The 22,338-nt window shown below is 34.9% G+C and overlaps 3 protein-coding genes across 5 annotated transcripts; 2 read left to right on the top strand and 1 right to left on the bottom strand.

Annotated features, from left to right (window-relative positions):
* Window positions 1–3,106: 3,106 nt before the first annotated feature.
* Window positions 3,107–12,312, bottom strand: LOC132181328 (uncharacterized). Of its 3 annotated transcripts, none has more exons than XM_059594503.2 (12): window positions 12,253–12,312; window positions 11,935–12,146; window positions 11,774–11,828; window positions 9,947–10,467; window positions 9,665–9,698; window positions 7,183–7,871; window positions 7,035–7,083; window positions 6,836–6,961; window positions 5,150–5,254; window positions 4,891–4,982; window positions 4,151–4,304; window positions 3,107–3,512 (listed from the first exon to the last, which is right to left on the bottom strand). In XM_059594503.2, the coding sequence occupies exons 2-12, from the start codon at window positions 12,108–12,110 to the stop codon at window positions 3,249–3,251; spliced, it is 2,265 nt and encodes a 754-aa protein (XP_059450486.2). In that variant the 5' UTR covers window positions 12,111–12,146; window positions 12,253–12,312; the 3' UTR covers window positions 3,107–3,248. The 3 variants fall into 3 exon arrangements, with proteins under 3 accessions (XP_059450486.2, XP_059450487.2, XP_059450485.2); XM_059594504.2 differs by having other exon boundaries at window positions 9,947–10,037; window positions 10,149–10,467; window positions 11,935–12,310; XM_059594502.2 differs by having other exon boundaries at window positions 11,935–12,310.
* A 1,481-nt stretch (window positions 12,313–13,793) lies between these two features.
* On the top strand, window positions 13,794–14,375 carry LOC132180327 (MLP-like protein 34). Its single transcript, XM_059593120.2, has 2 exons — window positions 13,794–14,006; window positions 14,103–14,375. The coding sequence occupies exons 1-2, from the start codon at window positions 13,820–13,822 to the stop codon at window positions 14,369–14,371; spliced, it is 456 nt and encodes a 151-aa protein (XP_059449103.2). The 5' UTR covers window positions 13,794–13,819; the 3' UTR covers window positions 14,372–14,375.
* Window positions 14,376–16,763: 2,388 nt separating this feature from the next.
* Window positions 16,764–20,932, top strand: LOC132180936 (glucan endo-1,3-beta-glucosidase 2). Its single transcript, XM_059593944.2, has 4 exons — window positions 16,764–16,922; window positions 19,073–20,326; window positions 20,457–20,484; window positions 20,577–20,932. Exons 1-4 carry the CDS (start codon window positions 16,862–16,864, stop codon window positions 20,725–20,727), a joined length of 1,494 nt encoding a protein of 497 aa, XP_059449927.2. The 5' UTR covers window positions 16,764–16,861; the 3' UTR covers window positions 20,728–20,932.
* Window positions 20,933–22,338: the final 1,406 nt, after the last annotated feature.

Here is a 22,338-nt window from a genome sequence, read left to right as displayed (position 1 = left end):
TTTTACAAATCAGAAAATAAAAGGGGCTCTCTCTCTCTTATAAGAGAATGACTTAAGCAACTGTCGAAAGTGACGTCATATCCACGTAGTACCTACGTTGTTTCTTTCTCTTCGCTCAATAAACTATATATAATATCTAGTTAGTTATAGTAAAATGATATTTTTATTTGACAATATCTGACAAAAATACCATTCATTATAACTAACAGGATATTATTCTGTTTAAATGGACTGAAAAGAATCCTAATTCATGTGGGTGGTAATTCGTTGGTCTCAGATTTTTTTTCATGAGATAGAGTGTGAGTTCGACTCGTTGTAATGAATAATTATTCATACAAGAGTTACTGTGGTTTCCATCATCTAAGCCTCTTTTGAGCATTTCTCAACATACATTAGGCAAGCACGTCCAGATAGAGTAATTACAGTTGATCATCTCCTCCTGCCTGTTGACATGACATTTCTAAATAATAATAATAATAATAAAAATATTTAATTATTTGAAGTGTTACGTCAATATTATGTAATAATTGTTAAATTATTAACCTAAATTTGGATGATGAGGTGTGTTTTACTATTAAGATCCACCACCTTTGCAGGCTCATGATGTGTAACAGTGTAAGTGGTTTTACTAGTGTGGAACACTAATGGGTCCAAAAGGTTTATAAAGCTGGCTGGTTGCCACCGCAGCATAAATATTTGAGAGGAGAAGAAACTACGAGAGCCCCACAAAGGAATTTGAGTAGCCTCTGTGGGGACTTTTGTTTATACATCACTTTCTCTCATGATGATGAATATTCGAAAGCTTGCGTATTCTGATTTTGTTCATGGAAATCCATGCCCCATCAGTTTCTAAACAAAAACCTTATCTTCTAGCAGCAACCACATCAATTATATATATATATGTGTGTATATATCCTTCTACATTGTTCCTGTAATCGGCATGTAGCATCTTAATTGTGGGGAGACAATATGTTTTGGGTGGCACCCAATTGAATTGAGATCATCGATGGATCATTTGCTTCCATTTTATAAATCAACACTTGACACCTAAACACTTAAACATAGTCTTTGAGGTTATCGATTGGATTTGTCGGTGACAAACATGTGTCAATCATGTTTATTAACACGTCGGTGCACACGTACTTGGTACCTTTTTTTTCCAACTTTCATTTGTTCGGATAAAGCTAAAATATAGGCTTCTTTTTGGGTTTGCACTTTGCAGCCTATGCTTTTAGTTGGGTACAACTCTTTTCAATAACATAAACGAAAAAAAAAAAAAAAAAAAGGTTCTAAAGGTTTATGAATTTACGGATCATTCTAAATTTGGAGGGTACTTGAGTTTATTATTTTCTTTTCATTTACGTACAAAAACTGTATTAAATTAGAAGTTCGATGATTATAATTAAGAGTTTTTAAAATTTTAAAAGGTTATTTTCAGTGGTGAAGTCAGACAATTGATATTAGGGGTATCACTAAAAATTTTTTAGAGTGCCGAGTGGTAATTTGTGTAAGTAAGATAGAGAAAAAAAAAAATTCTATTTTTTGGAGTGTCATGTGAAACTTGGGTAGGAAATAAAAGAAATTAAAAAAGCTTACCGCACTCCCAAAACCTTAAGTGGCTCCGCCACTGATTATTTCAAAACACGTGATAATTTAAGAGAGTTTTGTGAAGATTCTCTCGTAGATTTATGATAAAGACTAAGGTGATAATTATTGATAATAGTTGATTTGACAAAGTCTTAATCATTGAATTTTAAACGAATAATTAAAACTTGAAAAAAATTTACTTAGTAAAATACCGTAAAAATTCCAGAAAATTTTGATCTTAATTTTATTGTTTAATTTGCTGAAGAAAAAAACTACTTTTTTTTTTTTTTTTTAAAATTTTTTTAATTGAAGAAAATCAGCTACTTAAAATTATTTTCCGAAGGAAAGAGACGAGAAAACATTTGCTAAATCTGATATGTACACGTATGCAATGTCACCTATGACATTACATCATTGATTCCTTTTTTTTTTTTTGGTTTGAATCCGGCCCACAGATAGATGAGCACATGATGTCATACATAATCCAGAGTTAGTGCCCGCTGCCTATTTTGAGCCCAACCCACAAAGTTCTGCTCAAAACCTGCATGCCAAAGTCCAACCATGAGACAGCATAATTACTACTGTTTCCTTATTTATAATGCTTTTAAAATTAATTAATTGACAATTAACTCGAAATATCGCTATTACATCTCCAAGGTTATTTAAAATTAATTTTACAACCCCATTAGAATTTAGAGACAACATTATAGTTGACACTAAGAGTAAAAAGTGACATCCCATGCCAAAAAAAAATTTCCTGCCCAAATATTAGCAACAACTTCAAAGTTATTGATAATAAAACTATTTGGGTTTTAAGAAAACGGACATATTATAGTGATTGGAAACAATGATTAATTGCTACCTAGACATATCTAGCATTGAGCAACGATCTTTATTAGAACAGACAGCAATTCAATTCTTGCTAAAAATGTATTTATTTATTGCTAGGGAAACATGATAAGCAAAGTTACATCGTTTATAGCATATGTCTCTAGCTAGTTAATTGGCACATGCATGTCATGCAATATGAACTAGCAATTACAAAAACCCGTCCAATGCATTATGCATGCAATATCAACTCAACAGAAGACTCCTCTCCCTCTTTAAGATTGCTGCCACCATCGTCGTAATCATCCCACTTCACGTGCTCATTCGTGTGATAGGGGAGCAGCTTCATCACCATTGTCGCCGATTCGATTAACTCGATGTCCTCGAGCAGAAGTTTGAAGTGCATGCATATTTGAGAAGGGGTTTTGGTAGGAATCAAGGGAGCAAATTTCTCCCATTCCCCTTTTTCAATGTATTCATAGTAGTTTGCAAGAGCATCCTCGAACACTTTATTTTCATCCCACGTCCATTGGCTTTCCCTTGACATGGTTTTACAATCAAAACACTATGACGGCTAAGCGATCAATGGAAAGAAAGTTCCTCGAGAATTAAATATATAATGCGTGTGAATGCATCTCTGCATTGTTCAGAACATTTGGGAAAAGAAATGACAACATCGAAGGCATTCATGTAAAACAAAAACAACTTTAAATTAGTAAATAGTGATATCCTTTGTATCAGTTTCTAACTGTCATCTATTGTCCAACAAACACAATAATTGTATCCTCTATTTAAGCATTTACACGTTTCAAAACAAGATATAATCTGTCTGGTTAAAACTCCAACTTTACTTCTGGGTTTTGAGAACCCATGCATTCTTCAACCTTCATTACGTTGGTTGCAACAACAATCCCACGGTTGTAACCATCCATCAGCAACTTTGCTATCTTTGATCTCCACTCTGAGCTGTCCTTCTCATTCTTCCTATCATGCACAACCCTGTCACAATAATGAAGCATTGTTCCCAGGCCGCTATTTGGTACCCAACCATATTCCATTAACACCTGAGCCTCTCCTTTACTCAAGTCTTCTCCCACCTTTAACCAACAGATTCACAGGCATCAGACCATTAAACAACAGCAAAGGAGGCACATACGCAAACAGCATGAAAATCATTACAGCACCATAACGTAACTCAAAATGCATTGCTATTGAACAGGTAGAGTATTGTGATCAGTAATCAGCAAAGTTAAAATTATAATTATAATTATGATTACAGTACTAATTATATGATTATTATCACTAATATTATTATTACTACTGCCATACATTATGATTGTAAGGGTATGGGGTGAGGGTGGCATGGCAGCATGAGTGTGTGGGTGGGTGCTGGCCTGACGGCTTCTTGAGGGCGGGGGTTGGGTTTCAGATGAATGTGGATAAGAGAGAGTGAGATTTCATGCCAAAAACGGTAGGTGAGGAGGGCAGAAAAGTGGTTTGGCTGAAAGAGAAGTCAGGTCTCCTTCTGACCAAAAAACAATTTTGGAAAACTTGAAGTGGTTCTGCCAAAACCACTTCACTAGGGAGCGACCAAATTGGGGCAGTAGGGCACGATCACTTTTTGTCGACAGAAAAGTGCTTAAAACCCACTTAAAACTAGAAGATCCAAGCGTGAGGTTAACTTTTCCAACCATAACACCAGTCATGTCAAGAGATATGCACTAAAAGTGGTTACCACTAATGCTTTGTCCTCAATTAGCAAAACCCTGCCACAGCTATTAAGCTTCATTACAGTCACCAAACGCTTGATTTGCCAATCAATTGGCATGGAATCCATTATCTCAAAAAAGTATGTTGCATAGCCATATTCAGGACGTTCCAACACTATCCTGCAATCAAGAAACGCCAACATTACACAAGTAGACAAAAAGATGGACTGAAGACATCAACCGTAAATAATTATCATATAATTTGAAGTAACAACTAAATGTAACCCTTAAAAGTTGAACTATTAAAAAAATACATGAAAAAGATGCATTTTTTTTTTTATGTGGATAAGCAGAAAGCAAATGATCCCATTGTGCCTGGTGATTCTTGTTGAAACAAACTGCACAGTACACCCCTATGAATAAAACAATTCATGAACCTTTTCGATATACCCAAATGATTCCAAACTTTCTACAAATAATTTAATACATACGTTCTATACATTATGAGATACACCCCATTCTAACAATTATGATGTTGAATAACAAAATAATACCGTTCCAACAGAAAGCCTTACACATGCACAATAGAAGAAACTAATAGAATTCACGTTATTGAGACTTAAACAATGATTTTTTAGACGAATAAGGCTTTGATATCATGTTAAAAACATAAGTCCTGACTCCCAAAGCTCAAGCTATTAACTTGTGAACCTGCAATGTAGATCAAGCAGACGACATACTAACAATTATGTTGAAAATCACTCACCTGTTATGTCTCTTGAACACAAATATAAATGACTGGAGGTTCCGGCACCATCCCCATTCAGCAGGCCATTTTCGAAATTGTAGATACCGCGTCTATAAAAAAAATTTGAATTAAACGAGAAAAAAGTGACTAATGAATGATGATAAGAATGATATAATACTATAACTTATCATCAAATATAAATAGAATCCAGCTAATAGACAAAAATAAGTATCACATCCACCTTTTGTAGATCAACAGTTTACAAGAAACTCATTACCTGTTCCACAAGTGAAAATAGACAGGCCAAGCAATAATTAGCTCTTGCACCCTTTGTGCATCGTGCAGAAGGAAACTTTAGAAAGGATTCACGCTGAGAGAAAAGCTGTTCCCACGAATTAAGAAACTAACATTAGAAACCAAATATACTGAAAGGTGTGATGCACCGCATGGCTCACTCAAAAAAGAAAGACCAATTTCAATTAAAGCATTATGATTCTTAGAGGCTTTGTCCAAGAGAAGTGCCTAAACTTGTTTTTATGCTCTGTGCCACCACATGCTAGATGAGACTGTAAAGTCCCTTTGATAAATATTCAATGAATTAGGCAACAATCAATAAATTAGCATTAGAATGTAGAAACCGGTTTACTTTTGTCTCAACATATACTCTCTCAAATTTGTTCTTAATGTAGATTACATGATTAGGATGAGAGAAAAGTAGGAGATAATGTGGTCAATTAGTATTGTAATAGTTCGTTTGTAACCAAAATAGTTTTTTTTTTTTTTTTTTGACACAGCATGAACCAAGATTTGAGTTTTTTACTTTATTTTCTTTTTTCTGTTCACTATCGTTAGATTTAAATAACCAAGTGTTTCCTGTTAGAATTTTTTGTGATGACTTCTATGTTCATAAATTCCTATTTAAAGAAGGTAATAGGTTAAATATAGTTAGTGTGGGTCCAACAAATATAGCTACTCGGTTAGATCTCTTTTGGTCAAAAGGTTGGAGTATGAGCCTAGAAGGCTAGTGTTAGGATTGTAGCGACAGTAATCTCTCCACCTTGTGTCATTGAGAAGCTCGAAAGATGCACTACACCTAGCATCTCTCTTTCTCTTTGTATCCCTTTTACTACTTTGAAGAACCCTAACCTCGAACAAGTTACATCTATCTATCAATTCATGCCAATAAAAGTAGAGTGGTGGGGGGTGGGTTAAAAAAAGAATAGAGGTAACAATTAACAAAACAAAGGAAAATATAGGAGTGTACTAGATTATGTGAATACCATAGATACAACTAGAATGAAACTTGATTCCTCAATGAAAATCCAACATATATCCCTATTTTTCGCCAATAATTTGCTGAAATTACTTACGTAAGGCAAACCCTTGATATGAATCATTACAAGGTCTAGCAAGCTGAGAATTGTCTTTCCACCCACTATAAAGCAGATAGTATGATGATTGACATAATAACTGGAGGATGTCCGCCCCATTATCCAACATATTATTAAATTGCTATAGAGGCAAAATAGAAATATCTAACAACAATTAGAGACTGCCACTCCCAAATTTTCTTTCAACTTCATTTAGTTGATTCCAGAAAATTTTGCATTTACTTCATTACAAATGAAAACAAGCTATAAACTACATTTTTCCCATAAATCAGTTTGAACAGGATATAAAATTGACAAGATAAATCAGTTTCAACAGGATATTCTGTTTCTCAAAAATCTGCATATTCATGCCAAATCTTTTCTTTCAACCAAATTCTGTTTCCAACTGCTCACTATTTCATCGCTCAACTTTGCACACTAATCTTAAGTGATTTCAACAAATCCTTTTCTGAATGGTTTATCCATACTGTTGAAAAGCACAGAAACCACAAAAGTAAAAGAAAGCCTTGTGATATTGTTATAACAATGCAAAGGCAAGAGAAATACATCTAAATCTCAGAAATGTTGCCAACCTTTGATATCAAATCTTCAAGCTCTTCAAAGCTTTCTTCACTAAAAGACTCATCAAGAGCTTCATCACACTCCATCTCCCCATAGAGCTTAATTTCATCAACTGACACCCCTTTGTCAATCAATACCTGCCAATTGGCATTTCCATGAAAACTTGATCCAAATGTCACAGGAACTGCAACAATAACATGGACATTATACCTTCAGGAGTCCAGGAGCATCTTCCTCCAGGGCTGTTTCAACTGAATCTCTGCAAAAAATTTAGTAAGCAGAGAATGCTAAGAAAAGTGGCATAAGGCTGGAAAAAAGAAAACATAATCTATATGTATAAATCCAAAATAGAAACTACGTGGCTGTCTTTCTCCTCTTCCGTGGACGGTTGACACGTATTGTTTCAGCAGACTCCGAAGCAATAAGGCTGCATCGAATTTCAGATGGAACACTTTTCTTCAAGCATCCAATGTTCCTAGCTATCTTTAGTTCAGAATCCTCTAACATTGTAGGCATCTTCATCCGATCTCGCAGTCGTATATGGTCTAACTCATCTCCATCTGGTGGATCGGAGACTTCCAATTCACTCTTCAATCGCAGTTTGCTAAAGGAAAAGCTACGGATAGCATTCCTGTCAAGGTTGTGGAAATTATTGTCATCCTTAGGTTCAACCTTGACCTTGAAAAATGTTGATAAAGTTGAGGTATGCGCACTACTTGTGTTTGCGGGAACATAATCTTGTCCCTTGCATGATTTTGGCTCCACATCCATTCTCTCAGATACACGGTTTTTGTTGCTTGCATGAATTTTGATACCATCACGTGATTGAGTTAATTCATGTGAACATTGATTAGTTACAGAAGATTCTGCAATAATATCTTCTGATGAAGCAGGTACTGGAGTTCTGCAGAAAACAGAAGCATTTCTTTGAGGATTATCACAAAGCTGATTTCCAGACACCAAGTCTCCATCAACAAGAAAAGCTGCGTCATTTCCTTTCTCAGCACACTGTTGCATAAGAATTTCTGACAACCCTCCAGAACTACCCTGTGTAATATAAAGTTAGCAGCAACAACAAGCCATTAAAGAGTAATGCTATATTCACAAACCTCATTTTTCCCAACGTGCATCACATGGAAAACAGAAAGAAAATATAAACCAACAAGGAAAGAGTAAATGCAAGCATACATATATAAATAACATAAGCATCAACTCCAATACAAGAAGTCAAAACAGATGTTAGATAGTATAATCCTTATTCTCTTTTTCTTTTTTTGGACGTCCAAATTATTTTGAACCAAGTCATACCACTCAACCATACTGATTGTAACCAGCAACATAGAGTTATAGTCCTTCTCTGCCTTCTGAGCCATGTTCACACTGAGCGAGAACTCTTTCTCAACTGCAGCAGAAAGATTATAGACTGACTGGGGTCAAAGATGAATTCCATAATGACCTTTTGTTATATGAAATATCTCAAACACCCTTTGTTATATTTTCCTCTTCTGGGAACAAAATTTTTCCCAAGCTCAAAGCAGGAACACAACAATTTACTGCATTTATGAGTTATAGATATGAATAAATTTTATGCACTACAAGCTACAGCATAGAATCATGTGTTAAGATACTTTGGTTTGTGGAAGAATTTGCAGAATTAAAAGGCAAACTAATCATTTTAAAACAGATTTTGTAACAAAAGTGCATAATTTAGTAGTTTTTTTTTTCTAATAAATTAATTCAGTAAAAGAACACCAAGGGAGACCACTTGTGTACCAGATTTATACAAGAGATGATATAACTGACAAGGAAAAAGAAGAAAATAATTAAAAAAAAAAAGAAAGAAAGAAGATAAACATAAACAAAACAAGGAACAAAAGAAGTCCAAAACATGTCCTAATGAAAGGGATGTTAGTCCATCATCCAGCTAATTTTATGATTAGTTGCTTTCCAAGCAAAAAAGGCTACTCTTGAAGGTGCTAAAGCCTTCCAAATATACTTTAAAATAATCTCAGTACCCTTCAAGGCTTGAAGAAAAAAAGGATAAACTTGAGACTCCTACTCCTAACTCCTTAATAGAAATCTGCAAATAATTCAGTGAATATTTGTAATATTCCCTTAAATAAAAAATCAATTAATTGGTATAAGTAAAACATATTTTAAAGATTGTAAAGATATTAGTGAATCTCTAAATCTTCGAAATTTTCAACATTTCTTTCCCAAACTTCTTTCTTCTTCTAAGTTTCCATCTTTTTTGGCAAACAAAACAAATCCAGAGTACCATAACCAAAAATTTGCTATTTGGCACCCACCAATACACCACAAGTGCCCAAGTAGGTGTCAGACGTAAGGATCCAGGTGTCATCCTACAAGTGCCCAACAAGCATGCATCCCACATATGATAGGCTTGCATCAACCGTCTATGCATAATTTACACCTCCACCTCAAAGCATGGCATCAGACTCTGCTTAATAAGCAAGGGTTCATCAAGAAATTCAGGCCTTCTCATATTTCAATCATTGAGTAAGAAACTCAACAAAAATGGGGGAAAGAAACAGAATTGAGAGTGGATTGCCTACCACCAGTCCACCTTGGAGAGGCCCCTTCAATTTGTGGCTTGGATATGAAAGAAGGGGACGACAAAGGAATAAAACTTTTTTTTTTTTCTTTAATTTTTGATATGTTGATTATCTTTACTTAGAAAGTGACATGTCACATCAACATGGTTTCACCATTAAATTGAATTATAGATGACAAATATACTACACTGCAAGAATACCCTTGTACCTATCAAGAATTACTATAATATCTTCTACCAATCAAATAACAAGAAAATAGATTACCTTTTCAACTGGTTTTGCCAACTCCAACAGTTTCCTACAAAAATGACATAAGAAGACCAAATTCAGTAAGTTATACCTCACATACATATATATGCAGCCACATACATACATACATTATACATATATGTGTGTGTGTGTGTGTGTGTGTTGTAAATATTCCTGTGTTGTTTGTTCGACATGATATTGAAAACAGAGTGTTAAGAAAAGCAGACATATTGATGAAAAGGACCCATCATAACCCATGCAAAGAAAAAGGGTTAAAAACTAAAAACAAAAGGTCACCTTGATAGCAGCATCTTTCGCCGCTGTTTCAGTACAATGTGATCAAGATCATCATCAGCAAAGTCACTGGGGATCTCATTTTTCACTGTAACTGCTGACACACCAGCACCAGCAAAGCCATTTATACCATTACTTGATGAATTCATCAAGTTGTCAAAATACTCAACCTTAACTTTGGCAGGAACCACAGGCAGTGTCTGACCTTCGTGCAAAGTGCAAACATTCACATTGAGTTTCTCTTGTCCAGCAACATCAGTGTTAACTCCACTACATATTATCTGCTCAGAACAAGCATGTCCTTTTACTTGAGTGCCTTGGCAGTTGCAATCTCCAGGCATATCCTTACATTTTTGGCAAGTGGCACTTTGAAAACACTGATCAATTGGAGAGCCTACTGAAATCCTACAGCATGGATCTACAGAAGTAACTGCCTTGGGATCTTTACAATCATCATTTTGTCCCTTCGACGATGGTTGATCTCCTTGTCTAGCAGAGCAAGTAGAAAGGAAAGAGAGAACACCCTGCAGAACAAGTATATTCTATCAACTAAAAGAGAAAAGGAAACAAGACAGGACCCACATGTAGGAGACAATGGGTACAAAACTCAAACTTCTCATAATGAATTCATCCCTAGATATCTTAATTCCTCAATTCATCAGCTGCTTAATTCCTAACTGCCTTTTTGAATGATTTACCGAGACTTATAGATGTCTTATACAATTTTCTCTGCAGTTTAATAAATCTGATTACTCAAGTGACCTGGTATCCACTCTTTCTGATGACCATGTCTCTCCATTGCCTCTGACTTTGTAAATTATCTAAACAGAAACTAGTGATAAATCCTCCTCTTAACTCTTAAATATTTATCAATCTATTCTTTTTACTAGTTGCTCAGACTATTAGGTGTTTTCTCTTATATACTTCTTGTGTACCTGAGGACGTCTTATACTTTTAATGATATCTCTATTACTTGTTTCAATAATCTAACTTGATTTTCATCCTTCCTCCAGAAAAAAGTAGGACCTTCACAAATAACTAAGCTCTACTGTTACAAACCTAACGGAATCATCCATTACCAATGGGGGGAAAAGAAAAGAAAAGAACCTAAAAGGTTAATTTTCATCAATGGAGTAAACCGTCTTTGATTGAAAATTTCTAAGTTCATTTTGAAAATACTTCTAAAACTCTGAGTAGCCAAGTTAGCGAATGTATATTCGCCAATATAAAATTCTTCCTGTCCATCTCACACTTGCATAATCTTCGCTAATTTTGCTCAAGAGCTTTTCCAACCAAAGTAAACACAATCACTCCTGCAGTTTCACGCTTTTATTTGGCACCATACCAATTTCTATAACCTTGACTATGATATATTTTTCAAGTTTTCCAGATGCCACAATCATGTTCTACCCTTCAAATCTCCCAAACCAAAGTACCTAACCCCACAAATTTAACCATTACTGGAAGAATCTTAGTAAATTTCAATCAAAATGCAAACAAAATTAAAGGTCTCAAAAGCATATAGCAAGATACAAAAGATCATAAAATAAAGAATTGGGAACGATTATTTGTCATTACAAAATAATAAAAATAAATAAATAAATAAAATCTTATAGCACCCAAAATGCATCTCTCATTTAGCGAAACTCATTAAAAGTTCATTATATTCAGCAAAACTTAAATGAAAAGGTATATAGCACCATAAATATAGGCTCAAAATACACAAGGTTTGAAAAATGACTCATAATCGATAATCAAGCACTTTAGAATCAAAAACTAAAAGGGAGAAAATAAATAGAAAATAGAATTCATTCCTCGATGCTAAATTACCTGCGATGAAAAACAGTGTCCATCTTCTTCTTTTACTACCACATCAATATGTGATCTGCATGTCGTTAAAAATTGAAGCTTCTAGCAATAACTCCACAAATTAAACGATTGCAATTAATATTAAAGTTCAAAAACAAATAAATTAAAATGCCAGAGCTTACATAGACTTTCTTTCACTTCCATTCTCAACAACGCCGGGTTTAGGATCACCCGAACCCGCACTCCGTTTATCCGCCCGTAACAATTTCCGCCGTAGCGTCAAAGGAAGACGCTCAAGCTCATCGATTCCACCCTCGAAACTGGTTGGTTTTACACCCGAACCAAACAGTTTGGCCATTTCGGAGCTCTCAGATTCCAGAATCAACGGCCATAACTACCCCACAAGTAAAAAAAATAAATAACCAAATAAACCCTGCCAAAAAGAAAAAGAAAAGAAATGAAAGAAGTTTCTGAATTTAAATTGCAGATTATATATTAACCGAAAAGAGGGAGGGGCCAGGGCGGGAGAGTGGACGTTAGGGTTTGAAGAAACAATTGGGAGAGTGAGTGAGGGAGTGTGCGATTGTTCAACAATCCCAAGCCCAACAGAAATTCCAACCAAGCCCAATAACCAAAACCCACCCAAGAAACAATAGCATATTGTACTTCCACGTGTCTCATTCGGTTTTATATTTTTCGGGTTAAATTCATTCAGTTTTTCAATTTAAACCCCAGTGTTTAAAAATTGGCAATGTACCCCCCTAATATTTCAAAAAATTTCAATTCAAACCCCGTTACTAATTTCGGTCTAATTTGACAGAAATTTTTAAAAAAAATTGAGGGTAATTACGTAATTTTATAAATTTTCGTATAATTTGATGAAAATTTGTAACGGAATGTCTGAATTAAAAAATTTTAAAACATTAGGGGAGTACATTTCCAATTTTTAAACATTGAGGTTCGAATTGAAAAATTCCTAAAACTTCAGGAGATAAAATGAATTTAACCCATATTTTTAATTTGAATAATATATACTCTTATTGATATTACATTTTGTTACAAATTTTGTTAAAAATTTTAGAAAATTTCACAGATTACCATTGGAATTTAATATAGGTATTATTTTGGTCTCTTTTTATTTTCTATTTGAACAATTTACTCCTAGAACATTGCATTTGGTGACCATCAAAATTTATATATATATATATATATATATATATATATATATATATATGTGTGTGTGTTAAATAGGGGTCGATGAGGATGGCTACACCCCCACAAAGGTGTGCACAAGTGGATCCTCACTACTATTGCTCCCCCACTACTATTGCTCCCTATCTGGGGGTGATGAAAGGTGTTGATAGGATGGTTTTCTATCCTTTTCCTTTTTCTTTTCTCTTTTGGCTTTTTTTTGGCTTTTCCTATATTTTATTATTATTTGGCATAGTTGCCTACATGGCAAGTTGATTATTTAGATAGACAGGAATCGTTTTTATTAGTCTGACATAGACAATATGACAAATGGAAAGTCTAGATTAAAGATTGGATAAAAATATGTGATGAAATGGCGTCTTTGTTAGTTGTCAAATTTAAAACATGGAGAACTTATTTTATTTTAGTTTTTTAGAAGGGAATTCATATAAGTTTCATTCATAGAAATTATCATGAATATAAAGCTCTTACAAAAAATCATAACCAAAGCTATGAGATTACAAGCGTCACAGATAACGTATTACATTCCATACCCAAAACCAATCCACTAACTATGAAAAACTTATCTATAACATAAACAAAATTCCGAAACTTTAAAGATAATTTTTCTAAAATTTATGCATATTGAGATTTAAGCCTAGATACGTATCTTAGAGAAAGTGACATGCACAACAATTGAGGTCCCAATAAGCCATGTCACAAACCATAACACACCCACTTGAGAATATTCTGTAAACCTTGAAACACACCCCTATTCACTATAAAATCGATTAGCTAGCTAGAGATTTAATCTCATCACCCACATCACAATATACATATTTAATTTGTCCAATATTTAGTTTGGTAGCTTAAGCAATGGCTGAGATTGCCAGGCTCGAGGCACAGGTGGAGATAAATTCACCAGCAGAAAAGTTCTATGGCTTCTTTAGGAACAAAATGCACCATTTGGTGCAAATGTTCCCCAAAAACGTCAAAAGCTTTCAGTTGCTGGAAGGAGACTCGATCAGGCCTGGCTGTCTGACACATTGGAAATATGACCTCGGTGAGACAAATTATATATACACCATGCTCTGTTTTAGTTATTTTATGTTATTAATGGTGTGTTTTTTTTTTTTTGGTGAATTTATTGTTGTGCCAGGGAGTCCCATGACAGCAAAGGTGAAAATCGAAGATGTTGATGAAGAAGATATGACGATCACTTTTAATGTCGTTCAAGGGGATGTTTTGAGATTTTACAAGAGTTTTAAGGCAAAACTTCAGGTTATCAGAGTGCATACGGGCATTAGCTCTGCAGAGTGGACCGTGGAATTTGAGAAGGCAAATGGAAGTGCCCCTGATCCCGAACACTATGTGGACTTTGCAGTCAAGATGTCAAAAGGGTTGGATGCTTACCTTTGTAAAAACTGATCAATTATAATAAGTGTATTAATTACGTAGGAGCTTAATTGTGTATCAAAATTAAAAGAGCTGGTTATATATTGATTGCGCTTAATGCTTGAGTTCTTTTAGATTGTTTTTGAGAAGGCTTTTTATAAGGAATGTGCTTATAAATATGGTTATTTATAAATTGTCCAAGTTTGCTTATCTATGCAAGTGAAATGATTTCCCCCATGCACATCGGTATTATGCATATTCCATATTTTACTTATTTCTTGTCCATCTTTATATAAGAGATGAGAAAATTCACCATTGAATATATAAAATCATATGTAGATCTCCTAAATTCAAAGGTAGATTTGCAAAAAAGATGTGTAAAAAATAAGCAAGAGATAGATGTATAACAATTAACACTTCTCTTTTTCGGATGATACTTTTTTATTTTTCTCGAACACGTCTAGAGAAGAGGGGAAGACTGAAGACTCGACTCTCCCTTAGAGAGAGGTTAAGAGGGCAAATGCTCTAAAAACTAAAGGGAAAAAGTTCATAAATGATACATATTTTAATGAAGTAAGCATTATTTTCAAATGCCTTTAGGCAAAGAACAAAATTTTCATCCAGCCCTATTAGAAAGAGAACTCTATCATTAAATGAATAACAACAAAAGTGATTTTTTTTTTTTTTTAATAAAATTTGCTTTTCATTAATCACTAGATGAAGCGGAATGGTCAATCAAAACAATATCACAGATACAAGCTGATCCCTCTACATCCTATCCATGACACACTTGGTAACCACTTTTTTTTTTTTTGGACATGTCCACACAAAGGAAGGGGGAGGGAGGATTCAAACTAGTGACCTCCGCTTCATAAGGCGTGGTATACAGCTTGGTAGCCAAAACCACATTGCCATCATGGGAGCTTACAAAAACCAACTCGAATATCTGCCATAAGATGACCAAACATGCTCTAGTTATTATCCATAGAGTTGATTGCATCTACTATCTGCTTAGAGCATCCCCAATGGAAGAGCCAAATGTTACTTTTATCTAAAATAGTTCTTCAAATATTTAAAAAACCATCTACATTGGATTAGCAAAAAAAAAAAATATATAAAATAGATATTTGATTAGAAGAGCTAAAAAAAAAGCTAAATGTAGCAGTACTTTTAAAGGGAGCTATTTTATTTTTCATTGTTTCTCTCACCTGTTTTCCTTTTTTCCCAAATCTTTTCCCACTTTTTCTCAGCATGTTTTTTTTTCCCTAAATTTTTTTCCATTTTTCCTCTTATATGTTCTTTTTTTTCTCAAAACTTTTCTTACTTTTAATAATATTTTAATAGAATAGATATAAATATAGCTAATCGGATGTAGAGACAATTAAAAATGGTTTAGCTAAACTAGATAAAAGTGAGTCTTGAAGAACCATTTTACATAAAATATGGCTCCTCCATTGAGAATACTCTTAGCATCACCTTCCAACATAATTGCTTGCCCACCAATTTCTGCTCCGAACAAAAGTGAATTATAGTTTGAGAAAATGTGAATTCAAATTTAAGAGACTTTCATTTTTTGGAACTTTCATTTTTTGGGCAATCTAAAAAAGAAAACATATCATTAATTAAAGAATATATTTTAATGAAATAAGCAATCTTTTCAAATCCTTATACAAAGAGCAAAGTTTTCCTCTAAATCGATTAAGAAGAAAATAAATGAATAAAAAAATTTTGGAATTTGAATATATATTTTTTTTAAATAAAAGTGAATTATGAATTCAAATTTAAGAGCCCTACTTTCATGTTTTTTTTGTTAAAAATAATCTTAAGTGAGTCATATATATATATATATATATATATATGTCTGAAATTATTCATTACTTGTATATATATTTCTGTTTCACGATTTATTATCAATAATCTTCATTTATCAATGAGAGGATTTTTATAAGAACGACAATAAAGATAATAATAAATGTACGGCATATATGATATATGACCGTTGAGGGCCATCTCTGCGTGTTCTGGGCGTCCCTACTCGAGCTGTTCTTTGTCTGTTTATGTAGAGTATGCGATCCAACCTTTTTTCAGTTTTACCTCGTAAAAAACGCGCATATTAAACACAAAGACAACGCTCCAAGGCAAAATGGTACTACCAACAAAACTGAAAAAGCTTTGCAACGGCTAATTTAACAACAACAAATGACCTTGGGCCTCGGCCCTTGGGGCATCTATCTCTACTCTATTCTCTTCACCACTGCTCTCCTTGATCACTGTCCGACTCGGCAGATGATTCCTTAACCGTCAGATCAACCAGACAAAAACTTTCCACGTGATTTGTGGGTACCACCCACACTCCCCTCCGTCTTGTATTTCCCACATCTTTACCCCACTTTATATTTCCTTGATTTAGTAGTTTCTCCACTCTCACACTCTTACTCAACTCTCTCTCTCTCTCTCTCTCTCTCTTAATTGTTGGATATCTTTGAAGGCTCTGTCTTTTGAGGGCTCCCCCACTGAAGAATAATGGCTGTGCTTATTCTTCTTCTTCTTCTCTTTGCAGCTTCTGCAGTTGCAGCTGATGAAGGTGACTTACTTTTCTCTGATGCGTGCGTTCTGTATATATGTATATATATATTTTGTTTCTTTTACTCTGTTAAAAGTGCTTGATTTTGGTATTTCACTTTTTGATTGATTGTTGGTTTCACTTGAGATTGAGGTGATGTCTCTGTTGTTTCTTAGAGGTTATAATGAGCTGACATTATTCTGCATGTGTTCTCTTTGAGGTCTTTGTCTGTAGTCACCCCTCCTTGCTTTAAGCCCCCTTTGGAGGATTACATACTAAGGGAAAATTAATTTATTAAAGCTTGGGCATGTGCCGAAAATAAAATGGCTTCTCTGTGAGTGTGTGTAGCTTCTTCTTCTTCTGCTTCTTCTTCTTCTGTTTTTTGGGTCCAAAAGTCGGTGTCTTCTTGCCTATGACGTTTAGTAGGTCAAATATTAAAAGTGTAATAAAGGAGGACAGAAGGGGAAGTTGGGGGGGTCTTAAATATAGACAAAGATCCTCTCCAGTCTCCATTTCACTTGAAGCGAGGAGGAGTTACAGAAGATTTAATATTGTTGTATCTGACGATGACGACGTAACATCATTTAAATTTTTAAATGGTGAGTCAACGTATTTATCATTGGATGCCGGAAAATTCTGATTATGAAATGGTTCTTCTCCTCTTCGCTTCGAATTGAGAGGATTCTTTTCCCAATAAGTATTACCTGGAACTAGAGTATAAATGAAGATGTGCCTTATACAAAAGAGTATAAACGAAAATAACATAAGGTTTTGTGAACATCAATGCCCTAGTCTCTGACATTTTAGATTATCTCCTTCTTTTTATGTATTAAAAGATAAAAAATAGACTAGCATTGTTATTTGTCTAAATGTCTTCCAGCTCATGGGGCATTTCTTCGGATTTCAACCCCTATTTATCTTACTCTTGTTAGTGGCCTTTACCTTGGTAGTGTAAATGGTCAAGGGTTGGAGAATTTAGGCACTTTTGCTTAGAACTTGTTGAAGGCATGGGTGCTGCATTCTATGACCATATATTATATTGCATCTATCCGTACTACCCACTTGCAGTGTATGCATGCATTGATATTTTTTATTTTTATATGGTGTCTACTGTAAATTCAAATAAAAACAATAGCACCATCTGATATTTAACCCCACACTTCATAATGTTTACAGTGTTTCATTATTTTTACAATTAGAAAAGAAAAATGTCATTCCTTGCAATTAGAATACGGTCGGGGTCAATAAATGAAATTGGTCCCCTCCCCCTAAAGTGAAAGCATTAAACTGTTCTTGTTTGTCGTTAGAATCTATAGGAAATTGTTATCATGGCCAGATTATCTTTTGACGGTTTCCTTGGAACTGGATAGTTTCTCAAAAGTTGGCTACTAAATCAAGTTGAATTTGGTACAGGCCAGGTTGTTGGACTGAATGTGTTAAAACATTGTAAAGGCTTGAGGATTTTTGATTCGCTAATGTTTGATCCGCCAAAATGTTTTTTTTTTTTTTCCTTAAAATAGTCTATTAATGGTTGGAGTTGTTGTCTTTAATGGCAATCTTTATATCTACTGCTATGATCTTCTACTCTAAGATCTTTTGCCCATAGCCACAGAAGTTTCAAGTTCTGTTGGATTCTATGGTTAAGAAATTAAGAATCTGATTCTTGCAACACTTGCAGGTGCTTTGCTGCAACATTTGATATGTATGTTGTTTTCTTACTAATGCTGATACTTCAGCATTTGAAAGCCTCATCATCTAGAATAAGGCAAACATTGTTTAATAGTTTGTTTTCTGCCATTGTTAACAATAGGTACTAATTACCAGATAACATGCTCACTTGTTCTGCAGGGCACTTACGTTCCAATTGATCCTACACATACTGCCAGCTGATATTGATTCAATTTTTGTAGCTTAGATATACAGTGGCAAGTTGTCCACTTTCATTCATGTTATGAACCAAAAATTGTTGGGTCTCAAATTTGGGATCTTGTAGCTTAAGCCTAGTATGAGTTAGATAATACTAGTTAATATATCCTCATTAGAAAAACCAAATTCATATTGTCCTCCCAGATGTTGTTTACAATTTTCATCTAGTCATGGTTGTACAAACTACGAAAATTTATGTTTCAAATAAATGAAAAATCACAATGGTTGTTGTTTCATTTTTGCAGATGCATTTATTGGTGTGAACATAGGAACGGACCTCTCAGACATGCCACATCCAACTCAAGTAGTAGCCCTCCTCAAAGCCCAGCAAATCCGACACATCCGCCTTTACAATGCTGACCGTGCGATGCTCCTTGCTCTTGCAAACACAGGCATCCAAGTCATGGTCTCTGTCCCAAATGAGCAGCTCCTTGGAATTGGCCAATCAAACTCCACTGCGGCTAACTGGGTCTCCCACAATGTCGTGGCACATTACCCAGCCACCAATATCACGGCCATATCTATTGGTTCTGAGGTGCTAACTACCATTCCAAATGCAGCAACAGTCCTTGTCAATGCCCTCAAGTTCATTCATTCAGCCCTTGTGGCATCCAATCTTGACCGTCAAATTAAAGTTTCAACACCTATCTCTTCCTCCATTATCCTTGATTCATTTCCTCCTTCTCAAGCCTTCTTTAATCGCTCATGGAATCCAGTTTTGGTCCCCATGTTGAATTTCTTGCAGTCCACAGGCTCATATTTGATGCTCAACATTTACCCTTACTATGACTATATGCAATCAAATGGTGTAATTCCCTTAGATTATTCACTCTTCAAGCCTCTTCCTCCAAATAAAGAAGCTGTTGATGCTAATACGCTTCTCCATTACTCCAACGTCTTTGATGCAATGGTTGATGCAGCATACTTTGCCATGGGTTTTCTAAATTTCACCAACATTCCTGTGATGGTGACAGAATCAGGATGGCCCTCAAAAGGTGATTCTAATGAACCTGATGCAACATCAGAAAATGCCAACACCTATAACAGCAATTTGATAAGGCATGTGCTGAACAAAACTGGAACTCCCAAGCACCCTGGAATTGCTGTTAGTACCTATATTTATGAGCTCTATAATGAGGATATGAAGCCTGGGCCGGTCTCAGAGAAGAACTGGGGATTGTTTGATGCAAATGGGGCGCCCATTTACATTTTACACTTGACAGGATCAGGAATGGTGTTAGCAAATGACACTACGAACCAAACTTACTGTACTGCAAGGGATGGTGCTGATCCAAAGATGCTGCAGGCTGCATTAGATTGGGCTTGTGGACCCGGCAAGGTGGATTGCTCACCTTTGTTGCAGGGAGAACCATGCTATGAACCAGACAATGTGCTTTCTCATGCGACTTATGCTTTTGACACTTACTATAATCAGATGAGGAAGAGTTCTGGGTCGTGTGACTTCAATGGGGTGGCTGCTATCACCACCACAGATCCAAGTAAGATCATATATACCTTCCTTCTTCTTCTTCATTTCTTTCTTTTGTTGATTTTTATTTGAGTTCTCAGGTCATGTGACTCAATAATGCATTATCAAGTTCTAACAGTTTTGTTGTTTGAACAATGCAGGTCATGGTTCTTGTATATTTGCAGGAAGGTAAAGTTCAATTTTCTTTATGACCAACATTTAACATTTTTTCAAGTTTTTCCCCTATGGTTTTGATTTTGATTAAAAAGTTGTTATTGCAGTGTTGGCAAGAATGGCTCCTTGGTAAATATCACAGCTCCATCCATGAATTCCACAAGTTCAGACTCCTCAGGCCACAGTATTCACATCAGTGGTTTAACAAGCATCTTCATGGTTATCAGAGTTCTAATATGGAGTCTAGTATTCTTGTAGATGGAACCTACTGCAGCCCTCGTTCAAAAGTTTTGAAATAGATGGTTCTTGGAGGAGCTTTTTTCCCCTTTGGAGATTGTTCAGTTAGTGAACAGGTAGTTTAGAGAAAGTGGTCCAATCAAATTTTGTACAAAAACAAGCTGAAGGGGCTTCATCTACATTGTTATTCTTTTCAAATGGATTATGATCCATTATTCTTCTTTTATGGCCAGCATACTTGTTCCTCTTAAAACATTGCTTCAACTGCTTCTTCTCCTTTACATCCAAAATATGTCATTTTGTAGAGAAACAAACTGGCTTGAGGTAATCAACTATATCTTTATTATTTAGAACTTGTTTGGAATAGTGTTTGAGAAATAGAGTTTTTGTCAAAAGTGCGTTTTAGCCATTTTTAAGCTTTTTATACCCTTAAAAGCGTTTTTAATTTTTACCAAACAATAATTTTTTTCTTCAAATTTCAAACGGACTTTTTGAGTGTTAAAAGCACTTTTAGGCCCCTTAAACGCAATCCTAAACAGGCCCTTACCGAAATATGTGCCACTGCACAATACAAATAAATGAAATTTGTTAATTGTTAGAGTTAGGGTGTCCTCATTCTAGAAGAAGATAGATGAAGTATTTCCTCTCTTATGTGAATCTTATTCTTGACAACTTATGCAAGCAAAATACGAATGAATAAATATTTTAGCACTTCCTCTACACTTCAACAACAAAGTTTTGAGTGGACTTTTTTTTTTTAATTTTTTTTTTTTTTGAAAAATACAGGGACCAACTTGAAATAAAAATTATTTTAGGAATGGCATTGCAAATTTGGATAGTTTTTAGACACACCTTGTCTTGCGAATGAAGGTGAAGCTTTGACAACACAATTAGTGGCCTCTTTAGCATACTATAGTTAAGCCTCTTCATCCTTGAATGTGATTCTTAAATTGTTATCATGGCTCTTCATCATCTTCACATTATCTAGGACTCGAAAATCTCTTCTTTAATTTTGGATATCATCGATTTATCCCAACCTTTTTTATTGGTTACTAAAAAAATTAACAAAAGTATAAACTTTTGTGTCCACTATACGGCAAAATGGCCGCAACTAGGGATAACTCTGGCCGCATTCTCATATCTCTTCTTCTCCCCTCAATCCAAATTGTAAGTGGGACAGACTCACCCCCTTTCCCTAGTTTGGTTTTCTGTTATTATTGTTGTTGTTGTTTTTTTTTTTTTTTCTATGTTACTAAAAAAATTTGGATCCAGAAAACAACTAATACTATTCAATACAAACCCCCAAGTTTATTAAAAAAAAAAAAAAGTCCCAGCCTGTATGATTCATACACCCTAAAGGAAAAGGGCCTAAACCAATTAAACCTAATTCGTCTATGAATCCAATGACATGAGGTGAGCCCATATCAAACCCATTTACTATCAGGATCCAAAATTTTCAGCCCTGACCCGCGAAAGATGAGCTAGCCCACCAAAAATGTAATTTTGGAAAACATTGGGGTCAATTAAGTAGCCCATTTCACGAACCCTAATTCTCCCATCTATAAGAATCAACTACCATCCTTTCCCCCACCAGCCTCTTCTTTCCAATATTTTTCTTTCCTTGAATTTGTT

The sequence above is a fragment of the Corylus avellana genome, chromosome 5 (assembly GCF_965113065.1).
Source record: "Corylus avellana chromosome 5, dhCorAvel1.hap1.2, whole genome shotgun sequence".
Classification (NCBI taxonomy): Eukaryota; Viridiplantae; Streptophyta; class Magnoliopsida; order Fagales; family Betulaceae; genus Corylus; species Corylus avellana.
This window is presented reverse-complemented; position numbering and strand designations above follow the sequence as displayed.

Bases quoted from the DNA above. Each gene is read 5' to 3' on its own strand.
- LOC132180327 (XM_059593120.2), top strand. From the start codon at position 13,820: ATGGCTGAGATTGCCAGGCTCGAGGCACAGGTGGAGATAAATTCACCA. The intron at 14,007-14,102 runs GTGAGACAAATT...TTGTTGTGCCAG, and splicing joins ACATTGGAAATATGACCTCG to GGAGTCCCATGACAGCAAAG.
- LOC132181328 (XM_059594503.2), bottom strand. From the start codon at position 12,110: ATGGCCAAACTGTTTGGTTCGGGTGTAAAACCAACCAGTTTCGAGGGT. The intron at 5,255-6,835 runs GTTGGCAACATT...TCGTGGGAACAG, and splicing joins TTGAAGATTTGATATCAAAG to CTTTTCTCTCAGCGTGAATC. The intron at 4,305-4,890 runs GTGAGTGATTTT...TCTTGATTGCAG, and splicing joins GTGTTCAAGAGACATAACAG to GATAGTGTTGGAACGTCCTG.
- LOC132180936 (XM_059593944.2), top strand. From the start codon at position 16,862: ATGGCTGTGCTTATTCTTCTTCTTCTTCTCTTTGCAGCTTCTGCAGTT. The intron at 20,327-20,456 runs GTAAGATCATAT...TGAACAATGCAG, and splicing joins TATCACCACCACAGATCCAA to GTCATGGTTCTTGTATATTT. The intron at 20,485-20,576 runs GTAAAGTTCAAT...TTGTTATTGCAG, and splicing joins TCTTGTATATTTGCAGGAAG to TGTTGGCAAGAATGGCTCCT.